Raw genomic sequence first — 25043 nt, forward strand, 5'->3', positions numbered from 1 at the left:
TGATGGATGTGCCGGTTTTCTCCATTTAAATCTAGTGATTATTGAAGAACAATATAGAATACAGACTTTATAATCTGCACTGTTTTGGTTGAATGCAGTATTTATTTCCATCCATCCATTTTCTTTACACCCTGGTTCCTCAGTGGGTCAGGAGGAGCTGCTGCCTCTCCAGCTGACATACCGGGCGAGAGGCGGGGTCACCTGGACAGGTCACCTGGACAGGTCACCTGGACAGGTCACCAGGACAGGTCACCTGGACGGGTCACCTGGACAGGTCACCAGGACAGGTCACCTGGACGGGTCACCAGGACGGGTCACCTGGACAGGTCACCTGGACAGGTCACCTGGACGGGTCACCTGGACAGGTCACCTGGACAGGTCACCTGGACAGGTCACCAGGACAGGTCACCTGGACGGGTCACCTGGACGGGTCACCTGGACAGGTCACCTGGACAGGTCACCTGGACGGGTCACCTGGACAGGTCACCTGGACAGGTCACCTGGACGGGTCACCTGGACGGGTCACCTGGACGGGTCACCTGGACGGGTCACCTGGACAGGTCACCTGGACGGGTCACCTGGACAGGTCACCAGGTCACCTGGACGGGTCACCTGGACGGGTCACCTGGACGGGTCACCTGGACGGGTCACCAGTCTGTCGCAGGGCAACACAGAGACACTATAAAACAGATGGCTGGTACTGAACCATTCATCCTGAAGGTTCAGGGTCGTTTCAGAACCGTTGCCCCGGTACCAGCATCTAGAACCTTCTGGAATCCATTTAAACCAGTTACACACAGTCAGGCCCAGTCAACGTCCTCTGATGATGAAGCATGAAGGAAAGGACACCAGCCCATCACCAACCTTTGGTTCCCTTCCGGTCCTGACGGTCCAGACTTTCAGGAAACCGTAAACTGGGTGAACATTTCTGATGCTTTAACTTCAGCAGATCTTTTCTCCTTTACAGCATCTCAAACATTCACCGACGCTGGAAAGGATTTCAGAGTCATTTTCCCAGAAAACATCGCCTACTACCACCCTTTAGATGCCCAAAACAAGATCTGGGTCACCGCTCTGTACGACGACACATCCGTCACAATGTCACCAGCCAGCAGTGAACCTAAGCAACTCAACGCTGGTCGTACTATAAGTTTTGATGTGACCCAAGAACTCGGCAAGCTGGCGATTAATGAGGCTAAAGTTTCTGACCTGTTCACGGTTTTCAACATCTCTGACAAAACCGTTCGTATTACCAGCACCAAGGACATCGTCATCCAGGCCGTCAGCAGCAGAGGAAGAAGCGTGCAGTCAGCTCTGGTTATACCAACGACCAAACTCAGTAGCAAGTACTTCGTCCCACCGGTCCCTGAGACTGAAGGAGCCACCAGCGGAGGGGATCCTATGGTAAATGTTACAGAGAGAGCCCCGTTCAGACTCATCATCGTCAACCCCGATGAGCCCAAAGCATCCGTGACCATTAAAGGCAGAGAGGAAATCCCGATAAGCATAGAGCCGGGCAAGGCTGCTCAGATCTGGGTGAGAAATGACAGCACGACCCAGTATGTTGAAGCAGATAAAGGAGTGGCGGTGTACTTCAGCCACCCCTGTGCCGTTCAGCGCCAGTGCACCTGCGGCCTCCTGCATGCCGTGCTGCCTCCGGCCAAGAACACCACCATGAGGTTCCCCATTCCTCCGTTTCTGGGCAAGCCAGCGTCCATTATGCAGTCCGATGACTCAACCAGAGGATGGGTCAATTCTTCCTCACCGCTCGTTAAATCGGCAGGAACGGCCATCGTCTACTGGCCCAGACTTCTCCTCACGCTGGTTCCAGTAGAAGAGTTCGCCAGCTGTTTTATGGTCCAGTTCATCGAGGACAAGAAAAACGTTCTCATCATCGTGGTCCACAAGGATCACAAGCAGGGAATTCACGTCGGGAATGATCCTCTGGAGGGAGCAGGATGGCAGGAGCTGCAGGGAACCGACTACGTCTCAACCAATCACAGCATTTCATCTACTACTGTGGTCTGGCACACGTCTGCCAACATGACCGTCTACCACATGGTCCAGCAGAACAACACCTGGTTTGGGAACCCCGCACCTGTTGTCAGTGCAAACCCAGGTACGGACACACACACACACACACACACACACACACACACACACACACACACACACACACACACACACACACACACACACACACACACACACACACGGATGATTTTGCAGTACTAAAGATGGCCGCCGCGGCGCTCTGTCCACGTCAGTAAAGACCAGAGGGAAACCTGAGTTTCCTCCGGGTCTTGCTGCCCACACTGCCTGATGTTAGGTCAGGGTCAGTGGATAGATGTCCTAGTTAAAGCCTGAACAAACAGTGGCCTGTGTGCGTCTCTGTGTGTCCATGTCAGATTTCAGGGGCTGCGTTTTAACTCCAGAGGTGACGATGATCCTCCATGAAGCAGGGAGTTGGCAGGAATCGATCCGATCCTGTGAGGACCAGAACCTGAGTCTCATCAGCCTCCCCAGCGAAGCTCTACAAAAACAAACCTGCCGAAATCTGCGTGGGAACGACGCCAAGCAAGTGTGGATCGGCACGCGTCGCAGCTCGCTGACCGGAGACTGGTACTGGCTGAACAGAAACGGGTTCAACGACACCAACTGGGCCCGCAGCGAACCCGGGGACGTCAGCGAGGGCCAGTGCGCCGTCATGAGTCTGGAAGGCGACTGCGGCTGGAAGGACCGCAACTGCTGCGAGGACGCCCGGCCTCTCTGCTACGCCGATCCACAACTCCTGCAGATAATCTGACCCAGAAGCTTCCTGCTCCCGGTTCTGGTTAGGTCAGAACCGAGCCGCCCACAGCATCACTATAGTCATCAGAAAACGCTAGCGTAGATAGCTAAACCGGTTTATTGGGGTCAGTTGGTAGTTCAGCCTCAAACTGCTGCCTGGCAGAAAACAAGAGGCCCAACACAGGCGGGCGTCATAGTATGGAGGGCTGAGGGTGACGTAAAACATAAATATATGAACAGGCAATGACGCATAATAAACTACACCAAGCAAGCTTTAGCTCACAAGCTACACACTTAGCTAGGGAGATAAATATTTAGTTTGGAAGCTACATAATTAGCCAGCAAGCTAAATATTTTTCTTCACACTAAATATGTAGGTTGAAGCTACATATTTAACCAGCAATATTTAATTTTCAAGGTGCGCATTTAGCTTGAAAGCTAATACTTAGTTTGGCAAAAATATTTAACTTGGAAGCTACATAGTTAGTTTTCAAGCTAAATATTTATCTCCAAGGTAAATAAGTAATAAACACAATAAAATACAGAACCAGATTTTATTTTTTAATTCATGATGTCAAAACTAATCCAACGTTCTGAGTTAAATATTTAATTAGGTATGTAAACGATATCGATATTTTCCCATAAGTTTTATAATAAAGATCTATGAAGAACCAGATTTTAGATTAAATTTAATCTGTAAAGGAAGTGACATCAGCCAATAATCTGAACTGGTCAACTATTAAAATTAACATGAAAACCTGATCAACAGTTTTCTGTTTTTGTTTCAACTTTTTCCTCAAGTCAGATTTAATATTTTATCCTATTTAAATAAGGAATTATAACGCAATAAATGATATATATATCTTAATGCAGCTTAAAGGTGACAATCTAAAAGTTTTCACTGAGTTTCAGAACATTCAGATTTAATCATTGTATTTATTGATCGTAGCAAACAATACATTTATTTTGTGTGATTTGCTGTGAATGTATCATGTAAGATGCATAAATAAAACTAGTCATTTATGCCAATAAATGGATTTTCATGTGTGAAACTAAACTTTTTATTTCCTTTCTTTCAACAAAATCTGATATAAAAAAATAATAATAATTTTGAACATAAGAAACAAAGAAACGAGATAGTTTTGTTTCCCCAGCTTTATCACGCAGGAAGCTGCAGATATCAGTAGATCAATGAACTGATGCTCAAAGTGTGGGGCGTGGGCCCTGGGGGCCGCCAGGGGGCGCTGTGGCGGCCTAAAAAATTACAGAGAAGATGAGGGAGAAAACCCCAGAAATAAATAAAAAAACGACAATGAATCCCATAAATCATTTAATGTTAACATTTTCATCATCATTTTTCTGTTATTCAATCATTTAAATTTATTTTGATCAAATCCAAGCTAAAATAATTTAAATGTTATTTGCTCCTGAAGCTAGCAGCTAGCAAGAAACGGAAAAGCTTCTGACAAAAACAAAAACCAGAAGAACTGTGGGAATAAAATAAAATGTTACATATTTTCTTACAATCAAAGGAGAAGATTGGAATGAAATAACGTATCATCTGGTAATAAAGTCATAATAACTCATCTGATAACATTTTCTGCCACAGAACTGATGGCTATTTAAAATCAGAAGCTATGAGGTTAGCATTAATGCTAAATTAATGTAATAATTACTGAATAATTTAAAAACAACTGAATAATAAAATAACATTCCAAAAGTTGATGTTATTTTATATATTTTGTAGCAACATCTGGGGGTAGCAAAGGGGGTCAAAGGTCAAAGCTGTTTGGGGTCCTGGATGGAGACGTTCTGTGTTTTCCAGACACTCGGGTCCATTTTATACAACATGATCGACTAACTATGAAGATGCTACATGTATCAAATAAATTTGACTTCCTGATTTATCATCTTGAAATTGGGCGTCTGTCTCTTTAAAAATGCCTGCTCTTTCTGAAGCTCCGCCTCTAGGAAGTCAACATGGCTCCTCTGTTAACCCTTTAACGGTGTTTTCACCAGCAGTAGCTGCTATCAGGAGCTCAGCTTTGCTAATTGCTGCTGGCTAGTCTGAAGGAGCTGCGTGGGGGAGGAGGGGCTGGGCCCAGCAGCTGAGGGGTTGCCATGGAGATTTAAGGATTTGTGAAAGAACCAAAAAAACATGATGGGACAGTGAATAAAGATGATTTTAGAAGCTGCTGGCCCTTTAAATCAGATCACTAACGAATGGTCTGATTGGGAAGTGTGAGGTCACTTCCTCCAGCAGCCGACGCCCTGCAGAGCCCCCCCCTGCACCATCCACACCCCGACGCCCACCAGCAGAACCAGCTTGGCGCCCAGAGCCGCCGCCAGCAGCAGCAGCAGCAGCGCCGGCGGCGGCCCGGCCGCCGGTGGCGGCGGCCGCAGGACGAACAGGGCGGCCTGCTCCCGGCCCAGCGGGTTGGAGGCGCTGCAGGTGTAGCGCTGACCCGGCTGGACGTCCCTCAGCTGGCTGACGGTCCGATACCGGCCAGGCGAGCCCAGAGCCTGCGGCGGCGCCGGCGAGGAGCCCTCCAGCGGGGCGTCCGGGCCGAGCCACTGGATGTCCGGCAGCGGTGAACCCTGGACCCGGCACACGGCGGTGAACCCGGCCGGACCGCCGCCCTCCACCGACACGGCCAGGATCTTTGGAGGAGCTGCAGGGACGGACAGCAATGGTTAGTCTGACCTTTGACCCCAACAACCAGAGGAAAGATGGCTGCCACACCCACAGCATAATGCTGCCAGGCCAGAAAACCACAACTAATGTTACTGGACGATATTGCAATAAACAAAATAATTATAAATATTATATTAGTAAATTCTGATGAACATTTAAAACTGGAAGACAAATTCTAAATAAACAAAACAACAAATAAAACAAATAAAACAAATTATAAGGTTCTGTAAATAAAATCATCCTTAAGAAAAAACTTTGGTTGAGACCAAAAGTCCAGAAACTTTATTGTCTGTTTTTTGGTAGGAACAGAAAAAAGATAAATCAAGCCTGAAATGATCAAACCTGGTTTAACTTATGATTTATTGTTTCTCACATTATGATCAGTTTCATCAGCCAGCAGCTCGACTCCAACAACAGCTTTGAGTTTGCAAAGTGAAAATACTGCTGCTGTGGAGCAGCTCCACTGCTCCCTCTGTTCTCTGTTCCCTCTGCTCCCTCTGTTCCCTCTGCTCCCTCTGCTCCCTCTGTTCCCTCTGTTCCCTCTGTTCCCTCTGCTCCCTCTGTTCCCTCTGTTCCCTCTGCTCCCTCTGTTCCCTCTGCTCCCTCTGTTCCCTCTGTTCCCTCTGTTCCCTCTGTTCCCTCTGCTCCCTCTGCTCCCTCTGTTCCCTCTGCTCCCAATGTTCCCTCTGCTCCCAATGTTCCCTCTGCTCCCTCTGTTCCCTCTGCTCCCAATGTTCCCTCTGCTCCCAATGTTCCCTCTGCTCCCTCTGTTCCCTCTGCTCCCTCTGTTCCCTCTGTTCCCTCTGTTCCCTCTGCTCCCTCTGTTCCCTCTGCTCCCTCTGTTCCCTCTGTTCCCTCTGCTCCCTCTGTTCCCTCTGTTCCCAATGTTCCCTCTGCTCCCTCTGTTCCCTCTGCTCCCAATGTTCCCTCTGCTCCCAATGTTCCCTCTGCTCCCTCTGTTCCCTCTGCTCCCTCTGCTCCCTCTGCTCCCTCTGTTCCCTCTGCTCCCTCTGTTCCCAATGTTCCCTCTGTTCCCTCTGTTCCCTCTGTTCCCGTTAAATGTTTTTACAGCTAGCTAAACGCTGAGCTAAACATTAACTCTGCAAGTAGCAGATTAGCGTTAGCATGCCTCCACTGGGCCAGTGAGACTCCAGTTTCAGGTGAACCGGACCGAAGCGTTTCGTCTCCTACCTTCCACTCGCAGCCTGGTCCCCATCTTATCCTCGAAGCTGACGTGTTCTCGCCCCTGAACCTCCACTCTGCAGTAGTAACGGCCGTTGTCCTGCAGGGTGGCGCCGTTGATGCGCAGCGACAGGTCGTGCTCCCTCGGGTTGCCCTCCAGGCGGTACCGCTGGTCCTGCTGCGGGTCGGGTTCGCAGGCGGCGGCGCCGGGTCGGCTGGTGCAGCGGTACAGGATGGCGGCGGCCGACCCGTGGCCCAGCCGCCACATCACCTGCAGCAAGGAATGCTGGGAGTGCTGCGGGTGGCTGAAGGTGCAGGGCAGCACCACCGGGTAGCCGTCCATCCCCCGGACCTCCGCCTGGACCTGCATGGACCAGCTGTCGTCCCCGGAGCCGCCAGCTGAGAAACCTGCTGAAGTTATAAAACATCAAGACTGGGGTTCCAATAAAATATAAGATATTAAAAACAACAGCCACTCTTCAGTTCACGAGCCAAACGTCTCCCTACCATGACCCCAAACAGTGTTGACCTTTGACCCCCATAGCAAACCCACAGAAAAATATTTGATCACCTTGAAAATGTCAGTTATTCACTATTTAATTATTATTACATTCATTTAGCATAATGTTAACCTCATAGCTTTATTAGCAGATAAAATGTTATGACACCAGTTTTTCAGCACACAATTCCTTCTTTTGATTAGAATAAAATACGTAATAATTTATATTAATCATCAAATTTTATTTAATTCCTGCTAAATTGTGTTTTTTTGTTATCAGAAACGTTTCTATCTCATGCTAGCTGTGCTAGCTGGAGGAGCAGCTTGATCAGAAAATCAGCACCAGAAACTTTTAACATTTAAATCAAATATTTTAACTTTAATTTTATACAGAAAAGAGATTTTATGAAGAAGAAATCAAATTGTTTGGAATCCAAGTTTCCATTTCTTCTTCCTTCTCATTTTCACTGGAACGTCGAGGCTCCCACAGCGCCCCCTGGGGGCCCCCACTTAAAAAACACTGAACTGAATTCGCCATTTTACTGGACAGGATTCATCCGGGGCCTCGTGCCTCAAACCCTGCGCAGTTTTCACACTAAAACTTGGACTAGGACAAATTCAGAAAAACAACCCAGATGTATGAAGCCGTGCTGCAGTCAGACCTGCTGCAGCAGCAGAGCGTCCAGGTCGGACCTGCTGCAGCAGCAGCAGAGCCTCCAGGTCAGACCTGCTGCAGCAGCAGAGCCTCCAGGTCAGACCTGCTGCAGCAGCAGAGCCTCCAGGTCAGACCTGCTGCAGCAGCAGAGCCTCCAGGTCAGACCTGCTGCAGCAGCGGAGCCTCCAGGTCAGACCTGCTGCTGCAGCAGAGCCTCCAGGTCAGACCTGCTGCAGCAGCGGAGCCTCCAGGTCAGACCTGCTGCTGCAGCGGAGCCTCCAGGTCAGACCTGCTGCAGCAGCGGAGCGTCCAGGTCAGACCTGCTGCAGCAGCAGAGCCTCCAGGTCAGACCTGCTGCAGCAGCGGAGCCTCCAGGTCAGACCTGCTGCAGCAGAGCCTCCAGGTCAGACCTGCTGCAGCAGCGGAGCCTCCAGGTCAGACCTGCTGCTGCAGCAGAGCCTCCAGGTCAGACCTGCTGCAGCAGCGGAGCCTCCAGGTCAGACCTGCTGCAGCAGCGGAGCCTCCAGGTCAGACCTGCTGCTGCAGCAGAGCCTCCAGGTCAGACCTGCTGCAGCAGCAGAGCCTCCAGGTCAGACCTGCTGCAGCAGCGGAGCCTCCAGGTCAGACCTGCTGCAGCAGCGGAGCCTCCAGGTCAGACCTGCTGCTGCAGCAGAGCCTCCAGGTCAGACCTGCTGCAGCAGCGGAGCCTCCAGGTCAGACCTGCTGCAGCAGCAGAGCCTCCAGCCGGATTACAGACCAGAGAGGCTCTGAGTGGAAATCTGGACGTTTGTCCTGCAGACAGGAATCAGCAGCAGGAGCTTCATGTACAGAGATGCTTTCTGTCCATAAGGCAGCGGTACCGGTACCACAGCTGGACCGGTACCGGTACCGCAGCTGGACCGGTACCGGTACCGCAGCTGGACCGGTACCGGTACCGCTGGGCTCTGCTCAGATCCAGGATGATCAGTCTGGATGGATCTAAAGCTGATCAACCATCAGATCCATCTGATCAGTGATCAATCCTCCATCAGAGCTCCTCAGGTAGCGGCTCACCTGGACCAGCTGCTGCTGGACCTGATCAGAACCGAACCTGGTGGGTCCATCTGCTGACCAGCTGTTTTCTCTGCAGTCAGAATGTAATGAGTTTCACCTTCATGGAGTTTATTTTCTCTGTTTTTCAGCTTATTGAGGATAAATGTGGTTCAGTTTCATCGTTTAAAATATTAAAATCATCATTTTGATGCTTCCTGGTCTAAATCACTGAATCGGGTTTCTGAGGATTTATGGGAGTTTTGACTCTTTGTAGTTTATTATTGTTCACAGATAAAGTTTGTGTGTTGCAAACAAAAACTAAAATATTAATTCAGCTAAACATTTGAATTTATTTAACTTGCTTAATATTTGGTTTGGAAATTAAATATTAAAATACATACTTAGTTTGGCAATAAACATTTAGTTACAAACTATATATTTAGCTTTCAAATTAAATATTTATTTTGGAACGCTGACATTTATAAAACTTAAATCAACCAAAGTGCTGCTGTTAGTTTTTTACAGTGTAAACTCAGCAGGAAGCTCGTCATCCCGACTTTAACAGGACCAGGAATGTTCTCACCTGCGGCGGCCGCCAGCAGCAGAACCAGAAAGCGTCCGACCCACAGAGCGTCCATGAGGAGAACTGAGCAGCGGCGGACCCAGAACCGGTCCGGTCCGGTCCGGTCCGGTGACTCAGAACCTCCCAGACGGTCCGCGTGTTTCCGTCCCTTTCTGGAAACTTCTGCTATTCCTGCTGCGTTAATCATCAGCTGGTTGGAGACACTCAGCCGGTTCTGATCCAAACGTCCAGCAGATTTATTTTCAGTTCTCTAAAACAATAAAGCGACGCAGGGAGCCAGCAGGGGGCGCCGTCACCATGGAAACAAGCCCAAGCTTTAGCTTATTTTATGAAAACTTCAATGTGAGTCCAGATCAGAGGATTTTCACTGGAATGAACCGGATCAGCTTCAGATTAAATCTGATCAATAATGTGTCATTGATCCGATCATCAGTGCAATGGGGAAACAGCGCCCCCTCTCTGTGTGGCGGGTTATGTGCTGCTGGCTCCTGAGGGGAGTTACACTCTTCAGCACAGAGTAGAAAAGTAGATAAAACATCATTTTTACAGATAAATAGTCTGTAATTAATATTTACTAGATACGAGCCTGGCTCCAATTTTTGTACTTTTAATTCTATTATAAAACACTTGATGTGCTAAGCTAAAAGCTAACATAACGCTAGCTGTTGTAGTGAGCTGATAGAAGCTGATATTTTCTCATTCAGGAAATAAACTGCAGATCACCCAGAAGCTCCTCGTCTTCATTAAAAATCTACACAACGCAGACGGAGGGTTTCTGGGCCGGCCCGGTTCAGAGGAGTGGAGCAGAACCCGGTTACACTTTTATATCAGATAATAGCTGCTGGTCGTATCAGAACTGATCGAACTGCATCTTATGATTATTGTTATTGATAATGTTACAAATTAAATAAATCAAACAGAACCTGAAAAAAGACTCAGCATTAAAATGAAACACAATCAAATACCAGAATGTTTTAGTGTCATGATGTTTTATAGTGTTGCCATGTTTTACAGTGTGTCGTCATGTTTTACAGTGTGTTGCCATGTTTTACAGTGTCGCCATGTTTTACAGTGTTGCCATGTTTTAGTGTCGCCATGTTTTACAGTGTTGCCATGTTTTAGTGTTGCCATGTTTTACAGTGTGTCGTCATGTTTTACAGTGTCGCCATGTTTTACAGTGTCGCCATGTTTTACAGTGTGTCGTCATGTGTTGCCATGTTTTACAGTGTGTTGCCATGTTTTACAGTGTGTTGCCATGTTTTACAGTGTGTTGCCATGTTTTACAGTGTGTCGTCATGTTTTACAGTGTCGCCATGTTTTACAGTGTGTCGTCATGTTTTACAGTGTGTTGCCATGTTTTACAGTGTGTTGCCATGTTTTACAGTGCGTTGCGTCAGAATGTTTTTTAGTAAATCAGGATTTAAAATGTTTTTCATTAAAAATCGACTCAAAGTTGGAGAAACTTTTCTGAACGTCTGAATTAATATTTAGACATTTTATCTCATGATCACCAAAATGTGAAGTTTTGTCTAAACTTTTATACTTTAAGACTAAAATGACTAAAATAGTCATATTATGGTGATAAACCTGCTATTATGTGTTAACTGGAACGTTATGATTTTATTTAACTTTAATGGGTTTATTCCTGTTAAATAAATGTATTAATCTTTTCATTTGTGTGGTGAAGCATTTCTTAGTTTGTTACCACAGAAGAAGAGACAAACTGGGCTTAAAGGATCACTGGGACAGCTGCTGCCACCTGGTGGCCAAAGTGGCTACAACAGAACTTCATGACAATTATCTTTTACATGGAGTTAGATTTGTTTCACAATTATTCAATCAAAAAAAATTACAAACAAAAAAATCTGAAAAACTTTTTAATCATAAAAATAATTTTTTACAAAACAAAAAAAATATTTAAAGAGCTTTTTTTTATTAAAATCACTAATTTTTGTTTGAAACTTTTATTTTTGCATATCATAAGTTTTTGGTTGAGATTGTAAGTTTTTTTTAAGCTCCTGTTTTTTGGTTGAACTCAACGTTTCTTGATTAAAACAACTTTATTTGCTTTGGCGAAGCTTAGATGAACATCAGGGGCGGGGCTTAAGGACGAGCAATGTAAGGCGTGTTCCGATTGGTTAGCGCTGACGAAGCGGCTTGAGCACCTGCCCTTTTTGCTCCTTGCCCCCAAAGTGCCCTTTTGGTCAATTTATTTATCTATTTTATTATTATTTTTGGGGGGTATTATTATGTACTAGGCCTCTTCTGACACATAAAAACATGAGCTAAACTTCTTTGTTTTTTTGTTTCTTTTTTGTACAACATAATAAGCCGGTCGCCTTGTTACCTTTGACCTTTTGCCCATGACGCATGACGCAGTTGCCCCTCGTGCAGTGAGATAAGGCGGCTAACTGGAGCTCAACGTAGCGAACGTTCCAGATTACAGAACAATTAAAAAAACGTTTTTGGTGAATAAAGTGGAGGAGACTTGCTGCTTGTCAGATGACGGAAAACGTTGAAGTATCGTTTCTGCTTCAGCTCGGAGTCGCGGTTTAAGCAAAGAGGTAATGAAATACAACAGACACTGACAGGCCTCTGCGTCTGACTTTCTCTGAAGAACTACTGAGGGGAGGAGACAGACTGGTGAGGAGAAACTGTTCTTATCTATCATTCACTATTTCTATCATACAGACATTAGGCTGTTGTTGTGCTATTAGCTAGCTGCTAGGTAACGACTCTGCTAGCAAAGCTAGATAACTAAAAGCTTCTTCCCTGTATCGTTAATGATATCAGTCATTCTTCAGTATTTATTATGCAATAAGGGCACATCGCCGGTCCAAATCTGATCATCTCCATATGGATATATGTCAGATCTTCTAATTTCCTTTGCTGCATAATGTACATTTAATTTATTCTGGCGTTACGTAAATGGAAGGAGAATAACACTTAAATAAAAGTCCAACAAGGATGTTCATTTAGAATTAAAATAACTCGCCCTGAATTACCATGATAGATATAATGAATGTAATGTCAGGGTGGAGAAGGGAGACGCGATAAGCGAAGGAAAGAGGGAGATAGATAAAAAGGAATAAAGACAGATGAAAGGAAGAGACAAAGGGACAACAGGACGAGAGGACACGAAAGTCAGGAGGAGTTGAAGGAGTTCAGTGGACGCTGGAGGGACGAGCCAAGAGGCCCGGAGCAAGTGGTCACGATCGACGGACTTTGTGCAAAGGGACAAAGTCCGTCGATCTAAGTGGGCTAACGCTTTAGCGCCACGGTTCCGCTGCGCCGTTGGGCCTCTGCGAAGTTGAGAGGAGGGACTGCATCGCAGCATTTCTATGTTTTCCCCGAACTGCAACGCTCTCAAAGTGTGTTTTGTTTTCCTGGTCCTCCCTCTGGGATTTAAACTCGTCGTTGGTCTCAGGCCTGCAACGTTTTTCGGATTCTTCCGTTCTTCCCATCACGTTGGAGGTCGTGAGTAGAACTGACTATCGGTTCAGGACTATACAGTAGCTGGGACATCGCTTGGGGTCACCGGTCTTAGGGAATTGTGCTCGTTAATAGTTTAGTTGGCCTTATGTGCTGCCTTATAGAGTTTACAGCTCACCGTTCAACGGGTGATTAACAGTGAGGGTTTCCTGTCACCTTAGTGAATAAAGTGAAGCTGAATGATTTTGCCTGAACTTCTGTTTCTCTGGGTCATATTCGTTACAAACAGGTCAGTGGTGTTGCCTACATAAGGGTGGACCGGATCGATGTCGAACCACCATTTTAGTTTTCCTCATAGTGGTTTAAGGTGCTACATTTATAATAGATGAAACTCAAAATGGTTTCATGTCACAAAGACATTTAGCCAACAACATCAGGCTGGTGTTGGATCTGATTGACTGCAGATTTGTGCCGTGATGATTTGTGCCTTATATTATTTTTAGATTTCCCTAAAGCCTTTGACACCATTGAACATAATTTTATTTTTCAGTCATTAGAGAAATGAGGTTTTGGCCCTTACTTTAGTGCTGCAATCCAAACCATGTATAAATGCTAATTGTTCAGTCCAGCTTCATGCTGGTTCGTCTCCCAGATCCGATCTAAAGCCAGGAGTCAGGCCAGGTCGCCCAGTTTCCCCAAACCTCTGTGATCTGCTCTCCATTACTTTCAGAGTTCATTAAACTCAACCGTTTGAAAGGTATCAATGTTGCTGATAAAAAGATTGTAATTAGTCAAATAGAAAATTCCTGCAGAAATTTTAAAGGGGCATGCCAAAGTGTGCCCGTCGGCTTGGACGCAGCATTCTGATGCTAAAAATTAGCATTAATGCTAAAGAAAGCTGCAATGTAGTCAATAAGCTGTGGAGAGGCAGAAGCATGTTGACTAAGCTGTACTTGTACCATTCATTATGTTAAAATTAATGCATAAGCTAAAATTAGCCAATATGCTAATGTTAGCCTAAATGCTGGCAGTAGCTTGTGGAGCAACAGGACCATGTTGTTTTCATTTTACTTGATGCATAAGCTAAAATTAGCCAATATGCTAATGTTAGCCTAAATGCTGGCAGTAGCTTGTGGAGCAACAGGACCATGTTGTTTTAATTTTACTTGATGCATAAGCTAAAATTAGCCAATATGCTAATGTTAGCCTAAATGCTGGCAGTTGCATGTGGAGCAACAGGACCATGTTGTTTTCATTTTACTCCATTCAGTATACTAAACATGTCTAATCAATGAGAAAATTAGCTAATAGCTAACTTTAGGTAAAAGTGCTAGTGCACTAGTCAAAGGCAGTGAAATGCTAATGTATGTGCTAATGCTAATGAACTGCATTGTTGCGCAAGGCAGTTCACTATCCTGAGAATAAATAACATAAAAGAGGCTAATACTATTGCAGCGCCTACGGCAGTGAACTAACACTAGAGGAATATGCAGACTTTTATTTTGAAACTTTCACTAAGCTTCATTTTAACTACCACACCAATTCAATGTGTAACAGTAGTTTGTTTAAACCAGTCACATAAAGCACAAAGAGGAAATACCTGATGTGAAAAATGTCAAGGCTTTTATTTTGAAACTTTCAGTAAGTTTCATTAAAGTTACACGTTGGATTAATGGCCACATTAATCCAATGTGTAACAGTCCAGCTATATAATGCCCAAAACAGCAAGTAGTTCTAAATGCCAGCTCAGCCCTGATGTGTGGTATCTGAGATCCACCATGTTGTAGCAGAACTACAACATGGTAGAAGAACTACCATGTTGTAGTTCTTCTACCATGTTGTAGAAGAACTACCATGTTGTAGTTCTGCTATAGTAATTAATCCTCAGCCAACTGCTGTGTGTGCTGACCAAGGCAAAGCACTAGGGGGCAGTGAAGTGCTACTCTTTGTGATAATATACTGAGAAAAACAAGGTAAAAAAAAACATTATTGCACCGCCTGTGGCGGTGCACTGTCGTGAGAGGAATATGCAGGCTTTTATTTTGAAAGCATCAGGAAGCTTCATTTTAATGACCACGCTAATTCAATGTGCAACTGTGGTTTGTTTAAACCAGTCCCATAAAGCCCAAAAAAGCAATAACCTGATGTGAAAAATGTCAGGGCTTTTATTTTGAAATTTTCAGTAAGCTTCATTTTAAATAGACACACTAATCCAATGTGTAACAGTGGTTTGGTTAATCCACCAATATAATGGCCAAAACAGCAAGTAGCTCTACATTCCAGCTCCTCTGTAATAACTGAATGATCCGCCATGTTGTAGTTCTGACCTTCTGCTCTGCCCTCTGTATTAAGGTGTTCCGCCATGTTTAGAACTACAGAGACCTTGTAGGCCAAACCAGCAGTTGCCATAGCGATCTTGTAGTCCAAACCAGCAGTTGCCATAGCGATCTTGTAGTCCAAACCAGCAGTTGCCATAGCGATCTTGTAGGCCAAACCAGCAGTTGCCATAGCGATCTTGTAGGCCAAACCAGCAGTTGCCATAGCGATCTTGTAGTCCAAACCAGCAGTTGCCATAGCGATCAAGCCTCTGCCAACTGCTGTGTGTGTGTGAGAGACACTTCATGCAGCTTTGAGAACACCCAGTCACTTTTCATGAAAACAGCAGTCTGAACGACCCCTTCCAGTTCAGGAACCGTTATGCCAATCCAAAAACCGTTTGAAGCGTATGAGAGGGCTACTTGTCGTCTCCGATAGTCCTGTGATTCATATCTGTAGGTAATTCACAGTAATTGCAGTGATGAGAGAAACATGGTGTGTGGTGAGCTTAGTAATTTTTCAAAACTCTATATTAAACACTGAGGGGGAGCGTCAGTTGGTCATGTCCCGTCACTTTGCTCTGAAGCACCTGGACAGAAAACCGTAAGGCTTAGAGAAATTTCAAAAACATTTTACCGGAGCAGACATTCGGTGCGATTTCCTGACCAACTTTCATACCAATAGCACAAGTTTTACGGCCATGAGAGCGATTTCAACATCATTTTGGGTCAATATTCCACCATGTTCCTCACTCTAAAAAGCGGCAGTTGGTGTCAGTTACACTCTGCGGTTCGGCAGTTGGAAATTTTTCTCGTTTTTCGCTTTTTCCGTCGCCGTCGTGACTCCGATCCCCAATAAAAATAATAGCCGCACGTTTTGATACCACTTTTGTGGGTGGGCACGCAGCGGTGCGAGCCGCATTGACGGTGACGGAAGGAAAAAATGGAATAATAATAAAGAGATATTCTATTGGGTGTAGATCAATAGGGGCCTGCCATGCAATGCGTTGCTGTGGCAGGCCCCTAATAATAATAAAGAGATATTCTATTGGGTGTAGAACAAAAGAGGCCTGCCATGCAATGCGTTGCTGTGGCAGGCCCCTAATAATAATAAAGAGATATTCTATTGGGTGTAGAACAATAGGGGCCTGCCATGCAATGCGTTGCTGTGGCAGGCCCCTAACTAGCCGACGATACCACCTTATTTTAAAAGATGCTCCTCAGGTTCTTTAGCCATTGATGTAGTTGAGAAATGTTCCAGAGCCTCTGGACCTCAACATTAATAAATGTGAACTTTTAGCCCTTAAATATTGTAACACATCCTCCATTTATAATATTCCTGTAAAAGAATCGGTCACCTATCTCGGCATAACAAAGATCAAAATCCTAGAAGTGCTCTGAACTTTGACCCTATTATAGAAAATGTACAAAAGAAAGTAAATTCTTGGCTTCAGAGAGATTCATCCATTCAAGGAGGAATGTTGTTGGCAGAAGCAGAAGCATCTCCCGTTTAACTCATCCAGCTTTTCTCTTCCTGTAAACAAACTGCTGACATCATTATAGGTTTATATGGAAAAACAGGATTCATTATATCAGGAAGTCCGTCTTCATGGACTCATTTGAACTTGGTGGCATCAATTTTCTTGGTTTTTCAACCTTAAATAATACATTGAAAATAAACAGTTTCTTAAAAATCCTCAATCTGGAATTTTATTCCCAACTTTTTATTCTCAGAACTTGGTGGCCTTAATTTTATTCTCCTTTGCAACTACAAAATTGAGAAACTTCCCATAAAACCATCTAATTTCCACAAACAAAAGCTTCTTTCCTGGTCTCTAATTGACAAGCAGAATGTTTCACCCCATCGATATTATATGTGGAACAATGGAGACATTCTGTACAAACATAAATCTGTATTCTGGAATATTGGTTTGAACATGGAACCATCTGGTTCAGCAGCTGTTCAGGCCTGATGGCGTCTTAATGTCTTATTCTGAACTTGTAGGAAGGTTTGGTCTCGTTCCACCAGAGGAATATGTGTTTGATGCATCCTGTCTGGTGTCATAATGCTTCTGTAACTTCTGGTCCGACTCCACCAGGTCCAGACGCTGCCGTCACTAATGTTGGTCAAACCTGAACGACCGTGACGTTCCAGCCTGATTCCAGAAGGACGTCGTCTCTGTTCCTCATGTTTTATCTCTTATTGGAAGAACTTTGCCCCCAACCTGCCCTGGGAAAATCTGGTGTCTTCCATCTAAATATTTAATTATTAATGAGATCAAAGTGTCTTTTAAGATAATCCATCGTTTTTATCCCTGCAAGTTTTTCCTTCAACGATCAAAAAAGACACAAATGGTTGATTCTGAAAACTGTATGAAGATCTGCCACTTATTCTGGTTGTGCTATTTCTCATGTATTTTCTGGAAAGATATTTGTACATTTATTTCTGATGACTTTTCCCTCATTTATGTAAATATGTTGTTTGGATTCTTCTCTTATCCCACTAATAAAACAAAACATTTTTATATTATCAGCCTAATATCATGTACATAAATGTAAATTCTCCAATCAGAAACCTGATTTTCAGCCTTTAAAGAGAATTAAATATATTATCTGTCCAGGCTTCAACAAGCAGAAAAGCCATGAAGACGCTGGACATGGTCTCTCACTGCAGCATCTTTCTGACTTTATCTGTATGTTTGCTTTTCATTTAGTTTGTGCTTCATATGCAACACCTGCATTATTATCCTGTTTTGTTACTTATTTGTATTAATTTTGCTGTTTTGTAAACAACCTTATTGTCAATAAAATAAAATAGAAAGAGCCTCAATGTGTTGTGAGCGACTGAAGGGGATCCTGTTTGGTTTAATGGGCGGTGGAGGCGGCGGCGGTCCAGCCGCTGAGGAGCTGGCCAGTCAGGAGGCCTGCAGAGGGTCGCGGAGACGCAGCCGGGTCGGAGTTCTGGAGCGTTTGGGACCCGGAGAACGAAGCGGACGGCTGGGCGTGTCCCTCGGCCGCGGGGGGAATGTGACGTCGGTGGATGGACCGCGGTTGGACGAGGTGCTGCTGACGGCGAGGAGTGGAGCTGGGTTTGAGGGTCGAAGGTCACGGAGCGGAGGCTTGTTTTGTGGCCTGGGGAGGAGAGGCTGAGGCAGCTGGGGACGGGTCGAAGGTCATCCGAGTCGGAGCGGTCGGGCTGGACAGGAGGAGCGTCTTCCGGTGAGAGCAGAACTTTTTTGTTGAGAAACGATGTAACAGGCGTGGAGCGGCTCTGGAGCGGTAAATATGGGCCGTTCAGGAAACTGGAGGCGTTTGAGGTTCTGCTCCTGGACCTGAATCAACTCCAGGTTGTTTTACCTTCGTTTACCTTTAATGTGGCTCATCTCAGCCGCTGGAGCTTCTGGACGCTCAGTAAACGACAAACTTGGACTAATTTCCTCATCTTTGTGAGTTTACGTCATTTACAACAAACACGGTAAATATGTTTCATTAAGGATTTAACAAACAAACGGCTCCTACCGCCATAAGTATGAGACATTACATTAATCATCTAATATAAAAATAGTTTGGTTCTTTGAGCTCAGAGTCTGAAAAACTTTTGTTGCCTCTTATTTAGTGGGTTAAATATTTATTTAGACTTTCTCCAGAATAATAACCTTTTTCAACCTTTAAGTGAATCAATTTCAGGGAATTAAACAGAGAAAACAACTAACTGGTGGATAAAACTTGACCTTTGACCTCCACAGCTCATGCAAAAGAAGTGAAAGTGTAAAATCATCTGTAGTTGTTTGTAGAACCTCCTCATCCTCTTTCAGGCCCTTAGAAACCGCATGACAACCAAAACCTCTGTCCGTCCGTCCATTTCCTCTGTTTCTGGGTGGCGGGGCAGCAGAAGGGAGGCCCGTCTGTCCGTCTGCTGCTGCCTCCGTCCCTCATTATGAACAAGATCCCACAGACTGACATCCTCCCCTGGAGGCAGGAGCCCCCCTCCCCACCTCCCCCAGAGAGGAGACGGCCCCGTCCCAGAGCCAGGTTCTGCAGCTGAAGGTCGGGTCGACGGGAACCCGTCCTTATTGGGTCAGACTGAACCAGCACATTCTACATAATTCATTCCTTTTCAGCAACATGTGAATGAACCTTTAACTACTAACATAATTCTATTCCTCACCCCTGAAGCAGCAGCAGATTCCAGAGGACGGACGGTTCAGGCCAGGAGTTTAGTGACCACGATGAGGGCGACGCCTGCAGCCGCTCCAAAGCCCAGCCCAAAACTCAAGCCGCTCACAAAAGACTCTCCACAGTTGGTGAAAAAGCCCCAGACACTCCAGCTGGGACGCCGCCGCTGTCCGTTCAACTGGCCCAGAATGGCTTCCACCATCTCATCTTCTTCAGACGCATTTAAGTGATACGACCGTTTGATCTTCTTCACCAGGCCTGCAGCTTCATGGAGTAACTCCTCCGGACTCAAACATCCTAACCGCCTCCTCTCAACCCGGATGTAAAACTCTTTAATGTCGTCAACGAGGTTATTATCCATGTTAACGTTTCCTCCAGTCTTTCTTCAGAACTCGAATGAAAGATCTGGGAAAGTTCAAGAACTTAAACTGTTTTATGATGTCATAACAAGGAGAATGGGATTATGACATCACAGGGAGATTATGACATCACAGGGGGATTATGACATCACAGGGAGATTATGACATCACAGGGAGATTATGACATCACAGGGAGATTATGACATCACAGGGAGATTATGACATCACAGGGAGAGTGATGTCATAACTGACATATATTTGCATATATTTGTGCATTTTATAAAATATGTTTCTATGGTTTTCTTTCTTACATATGTTGAGAATGTAAATCTTAATGGATGAATCATAACTGTATCGACACACGGAGCATAAAATCAGCCCAAAGCGTCCGACTGGTTTTATTCTCTTTCAGCGCCGAAAGGAGACGTTTGAACCAGTTTCTGAAACGTCTGAGCAGCAGCTGATCATACGGACTGAAGACTCCCTGAATCTCACCGCGTCTCTGTGGCCCCATGCGTTTCTGGTTCTCTGAGGAAAGAGCCTCAGAGTCTGACGGAATCAAACCTGTGACTCTTTGTCTGACAGCGTGTGACTCTGTCTCCACCTGGTCAAACGTCTCAACGTCCCGTTTGGCTCTGAAGAGCCCAAAACTAGACGGGGAGACGGAAACTGTCCCTTTCCAGAAACGTCCTGAGGCTGTTCCAGATGTTCACATCATTCATGTCGTCTTCATGTCGTTCAGGTAGAAACAGACGGGGCCCCAGGCCCCCGAGGCCCCAGGCCCCCCAGGCCCCCGAGGCCCCGGAGGCCCCCCAGGCCCCGGAGGCCCCAGGCCCCCCAGGCCCCCGAGGCCCCCGAGGCCCCAGGCCCCCCAGGCCCCCGAGGCCCCGGAGGCCCCAGGCCCCCGAGGCCCCAGGTCCCCGAGGCGCCAGGCCCCCGAGGCCCCTGGACCCCGAGGCGCCGGGGCCAAACCACCAGGGCCCCTTAATGAAGAGCATGTAGGGAATCAAATGTTACTAAAGGGTTAAAAACAGCTACATGTAAAAAGAATAAAATATTAAGATGAGATGTGAAAGTTAATGAGCTACAAAAGAGTCAAATATTAAAAGAATATTTTAAAATGTAAAGATAATATTTAAAAGTGAATAAAACATAGAAAGGATGCAACGTTAAGAAATGAAATGTTAAGATAATTAATGAGTATTTAAGGGTATAGAAAATAAAACATAGTTTCAAACCAACAGAGTAAATGAGCCTCACATGCAGCGATGGAAACATAATGAGATGAATCCAGTCTAGATCTATCAACGTCAGATCCGTCTCTGGTGTCCAGATGTAGAGGCGGAGCAGCTAGATAGGAAACCCGACAGCTTCAGAGCGTTTCAGCTGTAAACTGGTCCACAGTCTCACTTCCTGTCCCACCCAGAAAGGACTGGACTTTATTCTGCCACACAAAACACCTGAAGCACAATTAATGGATTCATAGACTGAATACTAGAGGAGAAATATGATTTTCATCCTAGATGCTAGTCCTGCCCTCAAACTCCAGGAAGCTGCAGCTCCACCATGGTCTCCTGGTTCTGGGAACCATCTGATGGACAGGTGGGTTCTGTTGGTACCGCTGCTCTGCTGGGTGTTGGAGGTGATGCCCTGACCAGCCGAGGACCTGAGGCAGGAAGCAGCAGCAGGTGATGAGGAGAGGAGGGAGGAAGATCCTCTCAGGTTGGCCACCATCTGATCAGAAAACATGTTCTAAGACATTAAAGATCCGTTAGAAACCAGCGCAGAGCGATAAACGCTCCAGTTAATCACACATGAGGCGACAAACATACAATATATAGTTACACTGCTGAGTTAATGGTGTTTAAAACCAAACCAGTAGAAACTGAGTTAACATGTCAGATTCCCTCCTCACCTCGTCTTGGTGAGAACAGAGAGCAGTTCACTGGTTTCTGTCCAGTCAGCTGACCACTTGGTGCTCAGACAGTTTAACTTTACGCACAGAGAACATCGTGGAGCTCATTATTAATCATTATTAATCATTATTAATCATTATTAATCATTATTAATCATTATTAATCATTATTAGAACAATATCTGTCAGAGAATCACCTCTGATCTGGACGCTTTAACGGACCAGAGGCTCTGGAGCGTCCAGCAGCTGATCCGCTTCTGGAGGAAGTGATGCGGGATCAGGAACCGATCAGGAACCAATCAGGAACCGATCAGGAACCGATCAGGAACCAATCAGGAACCGATCAGGAACCGATCAGAGTTCTGCCGTCTGCTAATCACCTCATTTCCTGAAATGTTACCTGATTTCAAAAACGTTCCAACAGAGAAATACTAAATGTTTCGTTTGATGACTACAAACGGAAATAAAATGATTTTTTTCTTTGACGGACAACGAAAAACCTCCAACCCTCTGATCCAAACTAGAACATTGTGGTTCCTCTTCAGGTTTTTCTCTTTTTTGCGGAGGATCAATAAATAACTTATTGGTGTTTTACCATCACCACCAGGTATGAAGAGCTTTAGCCTTTGAGTTTCACCACAGCAGCAACTGAAACACCCAGAAGAAGAATATCAGCTTGTTGTGAGTATAAAGGAGGCTGGTGATGAAAATCTATTTATTTATGTCACATGGACTTATATCAAGTTTTACACATTTTCTTTTCATATATTTGTTTTTCTTCTTTAGATATTAGGTTGACTTAGAATGATTCCAAATAATGTACAGGAATAACCTGGTGCTGTTACATGTCAATCATCGGGGGCCAATCAGATGACAGGGGGGGCACTGGGCCCCCCTGGCCCCCCCTCTGGCTCCGCCACTGAGGATTACACAACAGTTTAACACATTTCCTCCAGGTATATTTGGTATTTTTCACGCTTAATGCCGCTCAGCAGCGGTTCGCTGGTTAACGAATTCAACATGAAGACAGGCGAATATCACACAAGCCTAGTTAATGAACTTTACCCAGTGCTAACATTAGCTAGCACAATATGCTACCGGGGATCGCGGCAGACTAAATACGTCACAAGTTGTGTAAGATTTCTTCTTTGAAACCAGGTGGACACTTTAGTAGCTGCTAAACGGTGTAATGTTGTAAAGATTACTGACCTTCACATTCTGTGTCCCGCCACCGGAGCCCTGCAGTTCTGAGAGTCATCGCTTTAGTCAGCGCCAACCAATCAGAACACGTCTTACACTGCTCGTCCATAAGCCCCGCCCCGGATGTTCATGTGAGATTCCCAAGCAAATAAAGTTCAACCAACAAACAGGAGCTTCAAAAGAACTTCGACTCAACCAAGAAAATTCTGATATGCAAAAATAAGTTTTAAACAAAAATTAGTGATTTCAATAAAAATAAATTAAGCTCTTTAAACATTTGTTTTTGTGAAAATTATTTTTATGATTAAAAAGTTTTTAAGAAGTTATTGTTTGATTGACTACTTCCGTATTTTCCGCAGTATAAGGCGCATAGAACAGACGCTCCAGTTGGAGACGCCGCCGGTCCGTGTTGAACCGACGGGACGCGATTTGTTCCGTCCTCTAATGTGGGTGTGTAACAATAAAGAAGGTCCCCAGTACAGTAATCTGCCCCAGTCATGTTTCACTCACCGTGTTGGTGTTGCCATATTGTGCCCAACTGCATTCTGGGTAACAGACTAACCGACACGCTGCCGCCTCTGCGGCCATGAGGCGTCTATCCTTATATTATGTCTATGGGTCAGTCAAACTTTATTAACAAACCAGCGTTCTGACAGCTATCCCAGCATGCACCGCGCGCTTCTTCTTCTTCTGCGGCTGCTTACCGTAGCTGCTGGACCTGGTGTGGCTCCATGTTGGTCCATATTTAAGGCGAACCGGGTTATAAGATGCTCTGTCAGCTTCTGAGGAAATGGAAGGTTTTTAGTTGCCTTATGGTGCAGAAAATACGTTTTTTTTTTGTTTGACACTATTTTTTATTTTGATTTAATAATTGTGAAACAAATCTAACTCCATAATTTTACGTTTAAGATCTTCATGGAGATCACCTGACCATGTGACCACCTGACCATGTGACCATGTGACCACCTGACCATGTGACCAGGTGACCATGTGACCACCTGACCATGTGACCAGGTGACCATGTGACCACCTGACCATGTGACCACCTGACCATGTGACCATGTTACAACCTGACCATGTGACCATGTGACCACCTGACCATGTTACAACCTGACCATGTGACCATGTGACCATGTGACCACCTGACCATGTGACCACCTGACCATGTGACCACCTGACCATGTGACCAGGTGACCATGTGACCAGGTGACCATGTGACCAAATGACCATGTTACAACCTGACCATGTTACAACCTGACCATGTGACCATGTTACAACCTGACCATGTGACCATGTGACCAGGTGACCATGTGACCAAATGACCATGTTACAACCTGACCATGTGACCATGTGACCACCTGACCATGTGACCATGTGACCAGGTGACCAAATGACCATGTTACAACCTGACCATGTGACCATGTTACAACCTGACCATGTGACCAGGTGACCATGTGACCAAATGACCATGTTACAACCTGACCATGTGACCATGTGACCACCTGACCATGTGACCATGTGACCAGGTGACCATGTGACCAGGTGACCATGTGACCAGGTGACCATGTGACCACCTGACCATGTGACAACCTGACCATGTGACCAGGTGACCATGTGACCACCTGACCATGTGACCACCTGACCATGTGACCAGGTGACCATGTGACCAGGTGACCATGTGACCAGGTGACCATGTGACCAGGTGACCATGTGACCATGTGACAACCTGACCATGTGACCAGGTGACCATGTGACCAGGTGACCATGTGACCAGGTGACCATGTGACCAGGTGACCATGTGACCAGGTGACCAAATGACCATGTTACAACCTGACCATGTGACCACCTGACCATGTGACCATGTTACAACCTGACCATGTGACCATGTGACCACCTGACCATGTGACCACCTGACCATGTGACCATGTGACCATGTGACCACCTGACCATGTGACCACCTGACCATGTGACCACCTGACCATGTGACCAGGTGACCATGTGACCAGGTGACCATGTGACCAAATGACCATGTGACCACCTGACCATGTTACAACCTGACCATGTGACCATGTTACAACCTGACCATGTGACCATGTGACCAGGTGACCATGTGACCAAATGACCATGTTACAACCTGACCATGTGACCATGTGACCACCTGACCATGTGACCATGTGACCAGGTGACCAAATGACCATGTTACAACCTGA

At 45.6% G+C, this 25043-nt stretch overlaps 2 protein-coding genes across 3 annotated transcripts; one reads left to right on the forward strand and one right to left on the reverse strand.

Moving 5' to 3' along the window:
• Window positions 1–839: 839 nt before the first annotated feature.
• On the forward strand, window positions 840–3877 carry LOC103477490 (uncharacterized). Its single transcript, XM_081597595.1, has 2 exons — window positions 840–2119; window positions 2409–3877. Exons 1-2 carry the CDS (start codon window positions 1099–1101, stop codon window positions 2804–2806), a joined length of 1419 nt encoding a protein of 472 aa, XP_081453721.1. The 5' UTR covers window positions 840–1098; the 3' UTR covers window positions 2807–3877.
• A 230-nt stretch (window positions 3878–4107) lies between these two features.
• On the reverse strand, window positions 4108–9547 carry si:dkey-11p23.7 (V-set and Ig domain-containing protein). 2 transcript variants are annotated; one of them, XM_008430658.3, is made up of 3 exons: window positions 9437–9547; window positions 6677–7075; window positions 4108–5462 (listed from the first exon to the last, which is right to left on the reverse strand). In XM_008430658.3, exons 1-3 carry the CDS (start codon window positions 9489–9491, stop codon window positions 5038–5040), a joined length of 879 nt encoding a protein of 292 aa, XP_008428880.2. In that variant the 5' UTR covers window positions 9492–9547; the 3' UTR covers window positions 4108–5037. The 2 variants fall into 2 exon arrangements, with proteins under 2 accessions (XP_008428880.2, XP_081453723.1); XM_081597597.1 differs by having other exon boundaries at window positions 6677–7078; window positions 9437–9540.
• Between the last annotated feature and the right edge of the window lie 15496 nt (window positions 9548–25043).

This window comes from Poecilia reticulata, chromosome 16, assembly GCF_904066995.2.
Source record: "Poecilia reticulata chromosome 16, P_reticulata-male-v2, whole genome shotgun sequence".
Taxonomy (NCBI): Eukaryota; Metazoa; Chordata; class Actinopteri; order Cyprinodontiformes; family Poeciliidae; genus Poecilia; species Poecilia reticulata.

What these genes read in the sequence shown, in the direction of transcription:
- LOC103477490 (XM_081597595.1), top strand. Translation starts at nt 1,099, where the DNA reads ATGTCACCAGCCAGCAGTGAACCTAAGCAACTCAACGCTGGTCGTACT. An exon ending in TGTTGTCAGTGCAAACCCAG is followed by an intron (nt 2,120 to 2,408) that starts GTACGGACACAC and finishes TGTCCATGTCAG; the next exon opens with ATTTCAGGGGCTGCGTTTTA.
- si:dkey-11p23.7 (XM_081597597.1), bottom strand. Translation starts at nt 9,491, where the DNA reads ATGGACGCTCTGTGGGTCGGACGCTTTCTGGTTCTGCTGCTGGCGGCC. An exon ending in GCTGCTGGCGGCCGCCGCAG is followed by an intron (nt 7,079 to 9,436) that starts GTGAGAACATTC and finishes TTATAACTTCAG; the next exon opens with CAGGTTTCTCAGCTGGCGGC. An exon ending in GACCAGGCTGCGAGTGGAAG is followed by an intron (nt 5,463 to 6,676) that starts GTAGGAGACGAA and finishes CCGTCCCTGCAG; the next exon opens with CTCCTCCAAAGATCCTGGCC.